This window comes from Schistocerca cancellata, chromosome 4 (assembly GCF_023864275.1).
Source record: "Schistocerca cancellata isolate TAMUIC-IGC-003103 chromosome 4, iqSchCanc2.1, whole genome shotgun sequence".
Lineage (NCBI taxonomy): Eukaryota > Metazoa > Arthropoda > Insecta > Orthoptera > Acrididae > Schistocerca > Schistocerca cancellata.
In genome coordinates this window covers 581,303,936-581,321,886 of record NC_064629.1, presented here as the reverse complement: position 1 = coordinate 581,321,886, position 17,951 = coordinate 581,303,936, and the positions used below count along the sequence as shown (strand labels likewise).

At 37.6% G+C, this 17,951-nt stretch overlaps 1 protein-coding gene across 1 annotated transcript in view; it reads left to right on the top strand.

The window, feature by feature from the left end:
• Nucleotides 1-17,951, top strand: part of LOC126184593 (neogenin) — a 250,931-nt gene that overhangs the window by 193,028 nt on the left and 39,952 nt on the right. The window contains exon 21 of the mRNA XM_049927035.1: nucleotides 4,069-4,185. Coding sequence (XP_049782992.1) covers nucleotides 4,069-4,185 — 117 coding nt within the window. The remainder of the gene's footprint in view (nucleotides 1-4,068; nucleotides 4,186-17,951) is intronic.

The window sequence follows — 17,951 nt, the reverse complement described above, 5'->3', positions numbered from 1 at the left end:
GGCCATGTGACTAAGCCCCCTTAGAGACACGGATGCCAAGTAGAGAAAGAAATCCATCGGCACTCATTATGGATACCAGGTGGAGTCATCCCAGGTTTGGAGTGGATGTTTTCTGATGCCATGATAAGCAAAAGATGTAACCAACTGAAAGTGGTGGCTCATGTCAGTACTCAGTGATGTACGTTGCTTCAGATCAGAAGAGATTCACTCTGGTTTTTTGGTGGCTGTCTGAAGTAACGACAGTCAGTCATGTGTGCAAGATGAAAATGAAGCTTAACATCTGCAGCACCTTTGACAGATCTGCTGGTACAAAATGTAGTGTAGGGTCTGAATCAGAGGCTCAGGCAGTTCTGTGACCATGTTGACTGCAGATTCCTTGACATGTTTCAGAAGACGAGAGCTATTGGGATCCACTTACTATATCAAAGGACCTTTACACACTGCATGGGTAACGGGAGCTGTTTGGAGTGGATTGGGCAATTTTTTAGGTTAGAGGCTCTGGGAAAAGTATAAACAGGGGTGCAGACTCGAAGGGGACAGACCTAGGAAACACAGATATTATGGTTGTAAATTGTTGTAGCTATGTTGGGAAAGAATCAAAGCTCCAAGCACTCATAGGAAACACTAAAGCAGAAATTTTATTAGGTAGAGAATGCTGGTTACAGCCGGAGAAAAGTCCAACCAAAGTTTTTACCAACAACCTAACAGCATTCAGAAAGAACAGATTAAAACTGGTTGATGGTGGTGTGATTATTGCTATTAGTAGTATTTTATCTTGTAGTGAAATTTAAGTAGACAGTTGCTGTCAGGAGTGTCCATATGACAGTTTGTTGGCGGGTGGGGGGGGGGGGGGGTGTCAAGATCTGGCGGTATGGAGTATTTTTAGTATTTTGGAAACTGTCTTCAAATGTGATAACTAATTCCAAGATATTCTACTAGTATGTAAAGTATACCAGGAACAAGATACAACCACTGCCTTCATTGTGCAGTAGTAATGGTAATGTTACTGACAACAGTGGCATTAAAGCAGAGTTACTAAACACACTTTTTCGAAATTTTTCACCAATATTCCAGAATTCAAATCAAGAGCAGCTTCCATCATGAGTAATTTGGTAGTAGATACTCTCAGTCTATCATAGCAATCTAAGTCACTTAATAAAGATAAGTCTTCCAGTCCAGATTGTATACTAATTGCTTCCTTTTGGAGTTACTGATGAAATAACTCCATTTTGAACAAACATATGCAACTGTTTGACTGATGGAAGATCTGTACCTAAAGACTGGAAAGTTCCACCAGTCGCATCAATACACAAGAAAGGGAAGAGAAGTAATCTACTGAGTTGTAGATTCATATCATTAAAATTGTTTTGTAGGAGTATTTTGTAACGTATTCTGTGTTCCAACATTATGAAATACCTTGAAGAACATGATGTATTGACACACACAACCAGCATGGATTCAGAAAATATCATTCTTGTGAAACACTACTGGCTCTTTATTCCCTGAAGTAGTAGAGTGCTGTCAGCAGGGGTCTCAGGTTGATTCGATATGTGTAGATTTCCAGAAGGCTTTAGACATCATTCGTCACACACGGCTTTGAATTAAATTACGTGCAAGTGGATTATCAGATCACTTGTGCAACTGGATTTGTGATTTCCTAACAGAAAGGTCGCAGTCCCTAGTCCTTTACTCCCTAGTAAAGTCATCATAAGATCAAAATGAATTGCAAAAGTATTTAGGCAAGGTATCTGTATGGCACAAAAAGTGGCAGTTGCCTTTAATCAATAGAAAATGTATAGTCAATCACATGAATAGTCAAAAAATTCTGTTAATTATTGATCACATGATAAATCATACAAATTTAATGGTTGTCGATACAGCTGAATACCTGCAGGTTACAATTACAAACGATGTACGAGGGCAGTTCAATAAGTAATGCAACACATTTTTTTTCTGAAACAGGGGTTGTTTTATTCAGCATTGAAATACACCAGGTTATTCCCCAATCTTTTAGCTACACAACACTATTTTTCAACGTAATCTCCATTCAATGCTACGGCCTTACGCCACCTTGAAATGAGGGCCTGTATGCCTGCACGGTACCATTCCATTGGTCGATGTCGGAGCCAACGTCGTACTGCATCAATAACTTCTTCATCATCCGCGTAGTGCCTCCCACGGATTGCGTCCTTCATTGGGCCAAACATATGGAAATCCGACGGTGCGAGATCGGGGCTGTAGGGTGCATGAGGAAGAACAGTCCACTGAAGTTTTGTGAGCTCCTCTCGGGTGCGAAGACTTGTGTGAGGTCTTGCGTTGTCATGAAGAAGGAGAAGTTCGTTCAGATTTTTGTGCCTACGAACACGCTGAAGTCGTTTCTTCAATTTCTGAAGAGTAGCACAATACACTTCAGAGTTGATCGTTTGACCATGGGGAAGGACATCGAACGAGTGTGTTCGCACGCTCCGCCATTGCAGGAGTCACAGCTGTGCACGGCCGGCCCGCACGTGGGAGATCAGACAATCTTGCTTGACCTTGCGGCGATGATGACACACGCTTTGCCCAACGACTCACCGTGCTTTTGTCCACTGCCAGATCACCGTAGACATTCTGCAAGTGCCTATGAATATCTGAGATGCCCTGGTTTTCTGCCAAAAGAAACTCGATCACTGCCCGTTGTTTGCAACGCACATCCGTTACAGACGCCATTTTAACAGCTCCGTACAGCGCTGCCACCTGTTGGAAGTCAATGAAACTATACGAGACAAAGCGGGAATGTTTGAAAATATTCCACAAGAAATTTCCGGTTTTTTCAACCAAAATTGGCCGAGAAAAAAAATGTGTTGCATTAGTTATTGAACTGCCCTCGTAAATTGCTACCATCACACTGAAAATTTTGTGAGGAAAGTGAATCAAAGATTGTGTTTTATTGGCAGAACACTTACAAGGTGCAGCAAATCTACTAAAGATACTGCCTACAATTACGACACTTGTCTGACCTCTTCTGGGGTTTTGCCTTGTGATATGAGATCCTTACAAAATAGATTGGTAGAGGAGATCAAAAAATTTCAGTGAAGTACAGCGCATTTCGTATTACTTTGAAATAGAGAAGAGTATTCTGGATATGATAAGTGTAATGGGCTGACATTCATGCAAATGGAAGCTTTTTCACTGCAACGACATCCTGTCATGAAATTTCATTCATCAGCTTTCTCCTCTGAGAGCCAAACCTTTTGAGTCCCACCTGCATGAGGAGAAATGACTATCATAATAAAATAATAGAAATTAGAGCTCACACAGAAAGATTAAATTAATTTTTTGCACATGCTCTTCAAGAATGGAGCAGTCAAGAAATAGTTTTAAAGCAGTTGTATGAACCCTCTGCGAAATGCTGAAATGTGAGTGATAGACCAGTAAAACTTTCCTGTGTTGTTATTTTAGATTTCCGATTGGTACACTACCCAGATTTTTAATCACATATGTCTCATGCAGTTTAGCAAGATCATTAATAATCTCGCTGTTGAGCATCCTAAAAACATACTCACAACCTAGAAATTTATTGTCTTTACTTTTAATACCCATATCAACTATGCAGTTTAAAATACTAGTATGTGCTCTCATAATATGCGATGCATTGATGGTCTTTGTATGTTGCTTTCATAATGAGGTTAAGGTGACCTCAACCTGAAGTTTTGTTTGGACACAACAGTGCTTTCCTAGTAATTGTGGTATTGCAGAATGTATATCCTTGCCTTCCTCTGACCTTTGAATCGATTATCCTAGATAGTTGTAGCAGAGCCTACAGTTTCATGTGGGCTTCAAACCGTAGTCCTTTGATAATATGAAACCAACAGTAGAATCTATGGAGAGGTGTTTACAGTTAGTTTTTTCCTCTCAGATCTGTTATGCTGAATGAAGATGTTGTTTCTGTTTGCTGCCATGTTCCATTGACAAAACCAATTCTTGTTTACTGTAACTCATCCTTTAGTACAAGTAATATTTGGAAGTATCTGTAAGTAACAATTCAGTAATTTCTCTGTTTAAATAGCTCACCTGTGATTTTTGCAGTGGCCAGTGGTGGTGCTGCTGCAGGGCAGCCAGTAGTTGCTACAGATGTGAGCCGACCACAGTATCCTCGTACTCAATACAGTATTTCTCGAGCTCATGTTACACTTGACCAGTCAGGTATATATGTTTTCCTTTTTCTTCATCTCATACATTTTACTTTCATTCTGTATTTATATGATCCACAAACTTAACTGATGCACATCACTTTTTGAAATATACTATGTGAGTGTCATGTCATGGAAACTGGAGTGGGTTTGATGTGCAGAGTTCATTAGCAGCAAAATAGATGTGCACAATGAGCAGAATTACAGTCAGGTAGTCATCTGTGCTGAAGGTCACAATGTTCTATAAAGATCGGATTTGTTGTAATTACCACATTTGAATTAGTGATATTAACAATAAACTTGTGACACGGAGCCTTTGTTATTTTTAGTCCATTTCTTATGTTGTGTTATGCTCAAATCAGAATTTCTTACCTCAGCTAATGAAATGAAAATAGTTACAAAGGCTTTTACTTCACAAAGTTATTTACATAGGTCAGATTAACATATCATTCAACAAAACAAACATTAATACTGCAAGTTTTTGTGTAGTATCATTGGACAGCAACTATATAATCTCCATTTTTTAATGTTCCTTTACAAAGGAGGCTCCAGAATTACTGTTGCGATCCAGTTCTCTGCACCACTGCAGAGATGAGTGACGTGGATGTTAGTGTCAGTAATGTTGAGAAATAGCTAACATTGTTGAAATTGAACTGTGCACCTGGGCAATTTTACAATTTAAAATTTTAAGAGAGAAAGAGAATGACCTGCAGAAAGGAATTTATATCTAAGCAAAAGAAACAAAGACATAACTGTAACCACAAAGAAAATTAAAATAATGGTTTTTATAGGAAGGGACCTCATAAAAAGAAAAATAGCAGTGATCAGTACAGTAATATCGCAGGCCACTCATTTTAATAATCTGTGATGTGGTATCACATACAAATATGACAAAGATACAGATGAGAAAGTAGCAAAATTTGAAGTAAACATGTACTTCAGAAACGAGACAGGAAAAAAAAAAACCACACACACACACACACACACACACACACAGATGAAGTTTTATAAAGTAATGGCTGTCCCCACACTACTCCAGGTAACTGATTTGTGGATTATTTACAAATGATGAGAAAGTAAGCTCCAAGCAGCTGAAATGAGATTTCTTAGGGCTGTGAGTTGCTGCACCATAGGAGACAAATGAAGTAGTAATGACATTAGGAAGGAATTAAACATATTTAATGTAAGAAACAAAACTGAAGATGCCAGAAGAAAATGGAGTGAACATCTTGACAGAATGAACTGCGGCAGATTGCCTTACAGAATCAGTACTTACAATATGGCTAACCAAAGAAGCCTAAGAAGGCAAAGGAAAAGACAAGTGCCATAACAGGCAAAACACAAATACTTGAACTGCAGAAGAAGAAGAAGAAGAAGAAAAGACCACCACAAAAATGAAGTTACTTCTTAAACAGAACACTCAAAATCATTAAACATGAAAAAGTGAGGATTATGTAGAAAATCCATACAGCTGTAATTACAGATACACTTTCGCAATAGTAACTGCTTGTCCTTTATACAAATGGGAAATAAACTAAAAGCATGATCCAGTGATATATGATCTTATCTGATTACAATTGGAAAAATTGTATAGAACATTCAGTCACCAAATGTAGCATCTTGGAATCATCTAAAGCAAACCATACACAAACTCAACACAACTATTTGGTGGTCTCCAGGGTGTAGTTGTTCCACTATATTAGATCTGGCTTTTCATCATCACTATCATGGAGTAAACTTCAGAATGGCTTGCCTGTCTCAATATTCTTCCATGTAAGGCAACTTGGTACTTGTAGTTACGTAATAGTTATACTTTGCCTGCTTGCTTCAAGATTTGATGCATTAGTACTTTCCACATTCAGAAGTAATGGTATTTTTCCCTCAGAAAAATCAGCTTGTGCAGAGGTTACAGTAAGGTACAATACAAGTTAAGATACAATTTCATAACCAGTTAAGTTTCATCATGCAACTTTAACAATATTTCTTTTACAGTTGAGAAACAATGCATTCAGAATAATTAATGCAAAAAATAGCACTCCTAATGCTGTACACAACCCAATAAAAATGTTTACATAAAATATCATTAACAGGAATAGACAATGTGATCTGCATATGTTTGGGTGTAGTGTTGTTACATTAGAAACTTATCATTACTGAGTGTCATGTGTTTTCACTATAATTCATTATCAGTTCCTCTTCTGGAGAACAAGTTTATACTATGTGCCATGCCAACAAAGGCACTTGAGATTGGTGTATTTACTTCATCTGATATCATGAGTAAAATTTGTTCTTCTGTCACATCATTTAAAAATGATATTGAAACATGGGTATATCTCGTGACACTAGAGATAAACTGAGTGCAGAAAGTACTGTAAAATGTGTTTTGTACTTGTGGCACTCCACATGTTGCAGCCAGTACATCAAAATTTGTTTCAGTTGTCTTGTAAAGCTTTAGTCAGTGTCTACAATCCATTGTTTTACATACTCTAATGACACAAATAAAACAAATTAGTAACAAAGTTACATAATCTGTGACAGGCTATTCCAGTGCTGCCTCATGGCCACAGGCACCCGCAAGCACTCGTCAGCTTGTCCACACAGGTTGTGTAGGCTACCTTCCATCTTCATCTACATACGTACTCCACAAGCCACTGTACAGTGTGTGGCGGAGGGTACCCTGTACCAGTACTAGTCCTTTCCTTTCATGTTCCACTCACAAATAGAGTAATGGAAAATCAGCTGGTTATATGCCTTTGTATGAACCCTAATTTGTCGTACTTTATCTTTGTGATTGTTATGCAAAATGTATGTCGGTGGCAGTAGAATCATTCTGCAGTCAGCTTCACATACTAAATTTTTTTCAATAGAGCTTCTCAATACGAACATCGCCTTTTGTCCAGGGATTCCCATTTGAGTTCCTGAAGCATCTCTAACATTTGCATATTTTTCACCTATTGGTAACAATTCTAACAGCCTGCCTCTGAGTTGCTTCAATGTCTTCCCTTATCTGATCTGGTATGGATCCCAAATACTAGAGCAGTACTCAAGAAGAGGTCACACTAGTTTCCTATATGCTGTCTCCTTTAAGATGAACCATGCTTTTCCAAAATTCTCCCAATAAACCGAAGTTGACCATTCGCCTTTCCTACTGTAATCTTCAAATGCTGGTTCCATTTCATCGTGCTTTGCAACGTTACATCTAGATATTTAAACGACGTGACTGTGTCAAGCAAGACATTACTAATGCTGTATCTGAATATTACAAATTTGTTTTTCCTGCTCATCCCCATTAACTTACATTTTTCTATGTTTAGAGCTAGCTGCCTTTCATCACACCAACAATAAATTTTGTGTAAGTCATCTTGTATCGTTCTGCAGTCACTCAACTTGCAGTTCGCCCCCGGTAGCTGAGTGGTCAGAGCGACAGAATGTCAATCCTAAGGGCCCGGATTCGATTCCCAGCTGGGTCGGAGATTTTCTCCGCTCAGGGACTGGGTGTTGTGTAGTCCTGATCATCATCATTTCATCCCCATCAACACGGAAGTGGCATCAAATCGAAAGACTTGCACCTGGCGAACGGTCTACCTGACGAGAGGCCCTAGCCACATGACATTTATTTTTACTCAAATTGCAGAGAGCTGCCCACCATGTCCACCAGATCATTTATGTATGTAGAAAATAATGATGATCCTATCACACTTCCACAGGCACATTTGACCATATGCTTGTCTCTGATGATTACTCACCATTGTGGACAACATACCGGGCTCTATTACTTAAGAAGTCTTTGAGCCACTCTCATATCTGGGAACCTATTCATCATGTTTGTATCTTCATTAACTGCCTACAGTGGGGCACTCTGTCAAATGTTTTCCGGAACTCTATAAATATGAAATCTGCATGTTACGCTTCATCCATAGTTCGCCATATATCATGAGAAAAGAGCAAGCTGAGCTTCACACAAGCAGTGCTTTCTAAAACCGTGCTGATTCATGGACAGAAGCTTCTTAAAAAAGTTTATTGTATTCGAACTGAGAATATGTTCAAGGATTCTACACCGAAGTGACATAGGGTTATTGGTCTATAATTCTGTGGGTCTGTTCCTTTACCCTTCTTATATACAAGAGTCACCTGCATTTTCTTGCAGTCATTTAGGACTTTGCACTGGGTGAGAGATTTGCGATAAATGCAAGCTAAGTAAGGAGCCAATGCTGTTAGAGTACTCCTTGTGAAACTAAATTGAAATTCCATCTAGACCTGGTGTCATTTATTTTCAACTCTTTCAGTTGTTTCTCTACACCAGGGATACTGTGTCGTCCATACAGAAGTTTGTTCGATGATCAAATGACGGTATGTATGTGTGATTCTTCTGCATGAATGATTTCTTAAATTCGAAATGTAAAACATTGACTTTTGTTTTGCTACTTTCAACTGCCATGTCAGACTGGTCAACAAGTGACTGGATTGCAGCCTTAGGCCTGCTTAGCGATTTTACATAGGACCAGAATTTTCTCAGGTTCTCAGCAACATCTTTTGCTAAAGTGTGACAGTTGTAGTTGTCGGATGCTTCGCGCATACATCTTTCACAGATGTACGAATGTGTACTAACCTTTGCCTGTCATCATTTGTGCGTTCTCTTTTGAGCTGAAGAGCGCAATAGCCTTTCTGTTGCTTCGTCAGCATTTTCCAAATTTTGTTGTTAAAGCATGGTCATTCTTTTCTTTCCTTAATCCACTTACTAGGCACATAATTCTCTGGACTACTATTTACTATCTGTTTAAACTTTACCCGTAATTACTCTTGGGAGCCAATTGTACACATTCTGTGCACGCATGATTGACTTGGCCACCCCTGTCTGTGGGAGATCAGCCAGGACAGTACGATTGCACAGACTGTGGCCCAGCTGCCTGACTGCTCACGTTGCCTACTGCTGCCTGCTGGCACTTGGCTGCTTGCAGGAGGGCACTTTAGCTGGAGCAGCCTGATCTATGGTATCAACATATAATTCATAATATACGAGGTACTACCCAAAATATCTGAGAAATTCATTGTACTCTTTAAACCAGTATCAGTATGACATCTAGATGTCTCAAGATATGTGTCTTAGCTACAATGGTACAAAATTGCGTCAACTTTGGTGCATGCAGTTGGGGATTGTAGCGGTGTATGACAGAACGCATTTCAGCACTTCTGTGAATTGTGAAATGGATAACATGCGCATCAAATTCTGTTTCAAGTTGAAGAAAACTGCAGCTGAAAGCCACTGCATGCTGACAGAGGCATTTGGTGAAAGTGCAGTGAGTCAGTCAAGAACATTTGAGTGGTTCAAGCACTTCAACGCAGGCTGAGAATCTGTGGAAGATAACAAACATTCTGGTCAACTGTCAACATGCACAACACCAGAAATGATCATGAAAGTGCATGATGTGATCCGCGAAGACAGACAATTCACAATGTTTGTAACAGTCTTGGGCTGTTGTATGGTACATGTCATTGAAGTCTAGCTGACGAACTAAACATGAGACAAATTGCAGCAGAGTTTGTTCCTCACATTCTCAGCATCAACCAACAAAACCTCAGCTGCAACAGAGAGTTTGAGTATGTCCAAAATTTTTATCCAGAGTCATAACAGGTGATGAGTCATGGGTCTATGTTTATGACCTTGAAATGAAGCAGCAATCATCACATTGGAAAACACCATCTTTTCCAAGGCTGAAAAAAGCTCGACAAGTTTGTTACAACATGAAGTCAATGCTGATTTTGTTTTTGGGGGGAATAGTGCATAAAGAGTTTTGTTCCATCTGGTCAGATAGTCAATGGGCAGTTGTACTGCAAAGTTTTTAGGTGACTAAAAGAAAATATTTAGCGGAAACAGCCAGAGTTGTGGAAAAGGAGGACTGGTTGGTGCCCCATGACATTGTACCCATTCACACCCCACACATTGTGAAGACATTCCTGGACAAAAACAATATGGCAATGGTGCCCTACTCTCCCTACTCACCCAACCTAGTCCAGTGCGACTTCTTCCTATTCCCGAAGATGAAAACCACGTTGAAAGGGTGACATTTTACCTCGATTGAAGACATCCAAAGGGAATTATAACGACTCCTGAATATCCTTCACCCTGCAGACTTTCAGAAGCACTTCAAAAAATGGGAACAATGCTGGATCATTGCATACATGCCTGAGGTGATTATTTTGAATGTGATGGAGAAAATTAGGACATAGGTGTAGTTTTCTCATTTTTACAGTGAAATTCTCAGATATTTTGGGTTGCGCCTCGTATGGATGTAAAGGACATTGCTTTTTCCATGTGCAGATCATCTAAATTTATATTGAATCGTGAATCTTGCTAGAAATAGTGCAGTCAAGTTGTTGGCAGTCTGGCTCACAGTCTGTGTGTGTGTGTGTGTGTGTGTGCGTGTGTGTGTGTGTGTGTGTGTGTGTGTGTGCGCGCGTGTGTGTGTTTGTGTTTGTGTGTGAGCCCTGATGAAGGGCTTTATATGAAACCTAAAGTGTTTTTCTGTCTTTCTATGTGACATTATGTTCCTGAATAACTCTAATGTGGTGAGCAGCATTCTATCTTCATACAAATATTAACTTATCTAATCAAATATTTAAGACTAATGTAATCTAAAGCTTTGGATAAGTCACAAATATTCAATTTGGTGACATATTGTCATTAAAAAAAATGTGTGTTTAGTAAAATGCTTATGTAGCTGTATCAGCAAATCAGCTCTTTTGATATCAAAATTGTGACTAAGTGTCCTTTTATTACTCATGCAAGCTACCTTCAGTACATTACCTTCTCAGAAAGTTTCTACAGCAATGTTTGGAGAGAGACTGACCCATAATTACTGACCCATGTGGAACCATTCTTATAGAGGCTTAACAATGGCATATTTTAATCTGTCTGGGATATTATCGTGACTAACTTATGTCTACAGATTTGATGAAGAACATTACATTTTGGGTTCCCTGTAGGAGATGTTAACACCCCAATATGAACTTTTTCATTTGAGGGACTATTTCCATTTTGTTAGGGGATGTGAGAGTAGGGTTGCCATAATTTCTGTCTGACAAACTGGAACATTTCTCTTAAACTGACTAAAAATTGATAAATTTGGGAAGCAGGAACTGGGACAAACCAGGACACTTCGTGTAAACTTAAGAATTGAAATAATTAATGGAAATATTTCCTCTTGTGATTACTACCGTCTTTAACTATACCAAAATAACAGACCTTGGAAAGATCATCTCATATTTGTTTGACAGTGTCACATGCTAACACTGTTTCCAAAATTGCTGTTGATTTTATTCTGCCCAACATCACATTTTTTGCTGCTTCAAAATCATTTAAAAGTTTGGAACTGGGCGTAGAAGTACAGTCCATTTATTTCAAAGACATATGATGATTAAAGGTATGGTAGCACGTCAGTAATTCCATTGCTGTTACTAACTTGTCCTGTTTATGCAGAGTACATATTTGATTTATGCTTTACACCAGCTAAAGGATCCTCAATATCTGATCTTTCTCCCACGTGCTGTGGAAAAACAACACAAATTACACATTCTGCTTCATAGTGACTTCTTCTTTTCTGAAGAACCATTCTTCTAGATATTTTTCTTGGAATGAACACTTTCTCTCTGGCATCTTGAATTCACTTGAGATAATCAAACACTTTTAACAACAAATTAACCACGATATGACTCAGACAGAGAAACAGAGAACCATGTTGCTGCAAAGCTTAAACTGAACAGAGCTAAGCGACAATAATGGAAACTATGCAGCATTACGATGCAGTAATTCTTAAGGGACTCCGTCAACTGTGATTATAAAACCTTTTGTTATTTTGCTCAACAGCCAGAGTTGAAATATAGATCCAGGCAAGAATGTGGAGGAAAAATAGACAGTATGAGAATACTTCTCTGAATTCCAAAATCCAGGGCAAATTGCCATCCCAAAGAATTTTTTGGACACCAATTTCTTTAATGTGAAACTGGTACTATCCCAGAAAGCCAGGACATCTGGCAGCCCTAGGTGAGAGGGATGTTACTTCCACTAAATGTTCTCTCCACCCATGTTACTGCTTTGATCTTGCTACTGCAATTGCACAGATTTTCTCATCTCTTAAAGAAAATATTAAAAATATCTGCTACACATGAATTGTCTTTTATAAAGCTCTTTTTGTTTTTGACAGAAATAGTGGCATCTTCTGTTATTTATCCTCTTTAAAAATAGTGCATATTGCCAAAGTGGTTAAATTCAGACAAAATCTGTTTTTGTTAGTTTTATACCTGTAATATGTTAATAATATTGTGTATAATATAAAAGAACTACAGGATCATTACTCATTATACTGGTTGTGTTGTCAGTGTCCATTTTTTGTTCTCAAGACACTGAGACCTGTAGTTATCCAAAGTTTCATTGACTGAATTTTTAGTATTGCGTTCAGTTCTTTTTTGGGAGAAAAAAGTGGTATATTTTTAATAGTCTATACACTGCTCTGTGATCCTCTGTCATTTGCCTGCATTTATAAGAAATCTGTACTGTAAATGTTACTTGAATTTGCCTGTGCTGGAGATGTAAAAAAAATTTTTTTTCACATGTCCAGGCAACACTTACTTTCAATTTTATTATGTTATTTGAGGAAGTATGTTGGACATATAAATCTGTTACCAGGCTTATACTTGATGTTGCAAATGTATATGTTCTGTTTTCCCCTAATTTCATTTGTGAATTTTTTTTTAATGTACAATTTTCAGGCCATTGCAAGATAGCAGTGGTCTTGGAAAATTGGGACTAGCTACAACTAACATTTGAATTCTGAAAGATATACCTTGCCTTTAAGATGTCAATATACACAGCTTCCCTGTTGATATAATTTTTTTCCCTTGCCAGCATTTATCTTTTTGAAAGGAAAATAAAGCTGGTGTTACATTTCTTCATACTGAGTTTAGAAGAAAAGGAGGACGATTAGTGTTAAACGTCCCATTCCGTCGTTAGAGACGGAGCATAAGCTCAGAATGTTTCAAGGATGGGGAAGGAAATCAGTCATGCCCTTCCAAAGGGCATGGAGCACTTTGTGAAAATCACAGAAAAACTAAATCTGGATGGATGGATGTGGGTTTGAACATTTGTCTCCCCCTCCCCAAATGAGAGGAGTCCAGTGTGCTAACCATTACACCACCTCGCTCGGCCTATGTTTAGAAATGTGGTTATTTATTACTTGTATAAATGTACAAACCCAAGTGAAAATTTCATCAGACCAAAAACTCAACTGAAGTAGAGTTCTTGCAAATACACTACTGGCACATCATATTTTTCCTTGATGCATGTAAAAGTACTAGGATGATTCAAAATGACATGTATCAAAAGCTCTCACGGTCCAACTTTACTCAACTGGTATTTATATAGACTGCAGTACGACATTGGTTCTTATTATTTCTTAATATAGTCAGGGTGCTCATCCAAACATTTTTTTTCATAAGTGTGCAAAGCTGTTGATACCTGTGTGGAAAAAAACAATGTGAAGCACTAGCAGAATTTATGTTTCAGCTTTGACTGAATCTCTTAACTCAGTGCTTTCTCTTTGGCTCAAGACATGGAAATCATTGAGTGCCACATCATTACTTTTAGAGAAACTTGCTCCACAAACACCAGTCTGTATTGACACAAGAGTTCTTGTATGCTGTTGGTTGAGTGAGGTAAGGCATTAATGTGGAGCAATATGACAAATATTGAAAGAAGATTGGTCATTTGCTGCAAACTGCCTTCCACAACATCCATTCTATAGTAAATAACTGGCAGCATTCCCTGTTGTTCTGATGATAAGGAAGTAACACTGTCCCTTGTAATCCTTGCCTTAAGTTTATCGGTGGATGGAATTGTTTCAACTTTCTTGAATGGCAAGAACAAAGTGTTTTTCTGTATTGAAAATATACCGTATACACGATGACTTAAGTATCTCAATAGAGTGTACTTTTTATTTTTTCATTTTATTGCTGAACAAGCATCAGGCACACAACCGACTGCAGTGTTACCTGCATAATAGAAGACAAATTAAACTCAGTCACTAAAAATCTTGGAAAGGATTGACCCATTTAAACAACTGTCGTGTAGGATGTCCAAGTTTTTGCAGCTAAGTGTGGCATACTGTACAAGTTTAGACACAACATCTGAACAGTCTTTAAGACTAATGTTTTACAAGCAGATGTCACATTGTGTCTGCAAAGCCACATGGAGCGGTTGTCAGTCTACTGTGAGTTAGATTGTCACCAGTTTGAATGTGTGTCATTATTAACCTATTTCCACCAGGACTCCATATAAATTTATATGCTTTGCAAGTGGCAAAGGCAATGAACTTTACATCCATGTATTATGACTTATTTGTTGATACTGTAGATCAGACTGTTCGAGCTGGGTACTAATAGGCAATAGTGTGCAAATAGCTCAAATGTGAGCAGTCAGACAGCTGGATCACAGTCTGCAAAATCGTACTGTCCTCTTCAAGTGCCCACAGTTTATTTGTGTTATTAGATACACAACACATGGCCTGCACCTAAATATGAAGGGGGGATATAAGTTAGCTTCTCTACTAGCAGATACTGAAAGGGGGGCCACAATCACACAAGGTATGATCCCTGTGGTTAATAGGACGAGGCAGACAGGTTTCTTTTATGTTAAAGCCAATGTCCAGACAGACAACATTCAAGAAAAACAGAATAAAAGAAGCTTCATGTACACTAAATAGGGATAAAGCAAAGGGTAGTATCAATTTACTTCATCAAAACATCAGGGGAATAAAAAAATAAAAGTAGACGAGCTGTTTAATGTGTTTAGATGATCTCAAAAATGAGAATGAGATGATATACTTTGTCTGCCTGAACACCATATAATTGTGGGGATGGAAAGTCTCAGTATACATGGGAATAATTTATCATCTTTCACTTGCAGATCTAGCATGGATAAAGGAGGGGTTGCCGTTTACACAAAACAAGGGTATAAATTCAAGACTGTTGAAGTAAGCAAATTTTGAGTCAATCAGCACTTTGAAGTTTGTGCATGTGAACTACAGCTAGATAATGTAGTGGTGATATTAGCAACAGTGTACAGATCCTCATTAGGAGATTGGGAGCTATTCATAAGAAAGTTTGACACCCAATTATGCTGTCTTGTCAGACAAGAAGAAGAAGTTATTAATCTGTGGTGATTTCAGTGTAAACTTTTTAAGCCATTCTGATAGGAAAAGAGAACTAAAAGTGTTATTAATGACATATAACTTAGAATCAGTGATCAACTTCCCTACACATAAAACTCAAGACAGTAGCACTCTAATACATCATGTATTTGTACAGCAAGAGGATGTAAAACTAACACATAATTTCCCTGTGATAAATGGATTATCAGACCATGATGCACAATTGAATACCTTACAAAACCTAGCATGGTGTACAGTTCAGAAACTATCAAGGAAAAATGTAAGGCTGGTCAACCCGGTATCTATAGAGCACTTCAGAGAAAGTTGAAGAAATGTTAATTGGGGAGATGTATATAATGAGCCAAATGCTAATGATAAATTCAACATATTTCTTGATAAATTTATATTCCTTTTTGAATATTGTTGCCCCCAAAAAAATTTCTAAATGTAACACCAAACAGTTTTCAAAGAAACATTGGCTTACTGCAGGTATTAAAGTGTTGTCAGAAAGAAAAAGAAAATTATGAGACAGCAAGAATTAGTAATGAGCCAGAAGTAATTTTACACTATAAAAAAATATTTTAACATACTAAGAAAATTTGTCGGAAAATCAAAAAATATGTATATTAGAGATGAAATTAACAACTCGGGCAATGAAACCAGATCTGTATGGAATGATTTTAGAAGAAAGACAGAGGGTAGGTAGTATTACTGTTAAAGAGAATGAGACCATCTTAACCAACAGTACACAAGTGGCTAATGTATTTAACAACCATTTCTTAAGTGTAGGTGAAAAAATTGCTGAGAGTAGTTCAAAAGAAAAAGTCAAGCAATACATGGAAGAGTCAGTTTTGAGAAATCCTTGTCAGATTAATTTTCATCTAACAACCCCTTGTGAAATAAGGAAAATCATTAAATCTTTGAAAAATAAATGTTCTTTTGGAGTAGATTTCATCTCTGTCCCCATATTAAAGCAGTTACAGCTGATGTTCTGAGTCACATTTGTAATGTATTACTAACTCAAGGTATTTTCGCAGACAGGTTAAAATATCCCATTGTCAAGCCTCTCTACAAAAAAGGGGACATCACAGATGTCAATAATTACCGGCCGGTATCCTTGCTCACAGCATTTTCAAAAATCGTTGAGAAGGTAATGTAGTCAAGTGCGGTTAGCCATCTCAACAGTAATGGGATACTTAGTAAATCACAGTTTGGATTTAAAAAAACACTGTTCTACTGAAGCAGCAGTATATATTTTCACTGCCCACATAATAGACTCTTTAAATAATAAAATGTCACCCATAGGAATTTTCTGTGACATATCCAAAGCATTTGATTGTGTGAACCTTGACATTATGTTACAGAAATTACAATTCTGCAGCATAAATGGAATAGCAGATGAGTGGTTTAAGTAATATCTACAGGACAGCAAGCAGAAAGTTCCTTTATATGGTTTACCACTTCATCTAACTGGGTTGAAATTGCATTAGATGTTCTGTTGGGTTCGATCACGGTTCCCTTCAATAAATATAACACATCAGCAGAAGTTGGTAGCCAGGGTAGAGCATACTAAGTTTTTGGGTGTCCATATAGATGAGAATCTTAATTGGAAAATTCATATTTTGCATCTCCTAAAGTGACTAGGTTCAGCAACTTTTGCAATCAGAATAATTGCTAATTTTGAGGATACAGAAATTACCAAGTTAACATACTTTGCATACTTTCACTCTCTGATGTCATATGGAATAATATTTTGGGGTAACTCAACACTTAGGCAAAAAGTATTCACTGCTCAAAAGAAAGTGGTTAGAATAATGTGTGGGGCTCATAGTTGGCACATCTTGTAGGCATCTGTTTAAAAGGTTAGTAATTCTTACAAAAACCTCGCAGTACATTTACTCGGTAATGAAATTTGTTTTCATCAACATGGACCAGTTTAAAAACAACAGTGACTTTCGTGATTATAATACCAGAAGAAAGGAAGATTTACATTATCCTCTATCTTTGACACAGATAGGGGTAAAATATGCTGCTGTAAAACATTTCGATAAATTACCAGATGAAGTAAAATGTCTGACAGACAGCAGTAATAGCTTCAAAAATAAATTGAAATCATATCTCCTTGACAACTCCTTCTACACCATAGATGAATTCTTCAATAGGAATAAATTATAGATATAATACAGTATATACATTTTGTGCTATTTAAGGGAATGGGGTAGGTAATAAAAATTTCAAGCTTAAAAAAACCTTGATTCATGTGTGCATTTCTTATGCACTTGACACGTTCCACATCATAACGGTTGCCATGAGATTGATCAATGAAATACGTAACTTAGAATAGTAAAACAATAGAATGTACTAAGAAACAGGCTCTAGAAACGTACTGTACGTCATTCGATTAGGTTAGAGATCAGATTAACTCTTCATTCCATTGATCTGTATTGAGGAGGTCCTTCTGTATGTGAAACATGTCAGCTTTTTATTTACTATTTGGGGGAAAGTTAGAGTGGATGTTCCACAAAATTCTCTATCACATGTCATTTACTGTTCGTGCGGTATGTTAAGATCTAGAGTT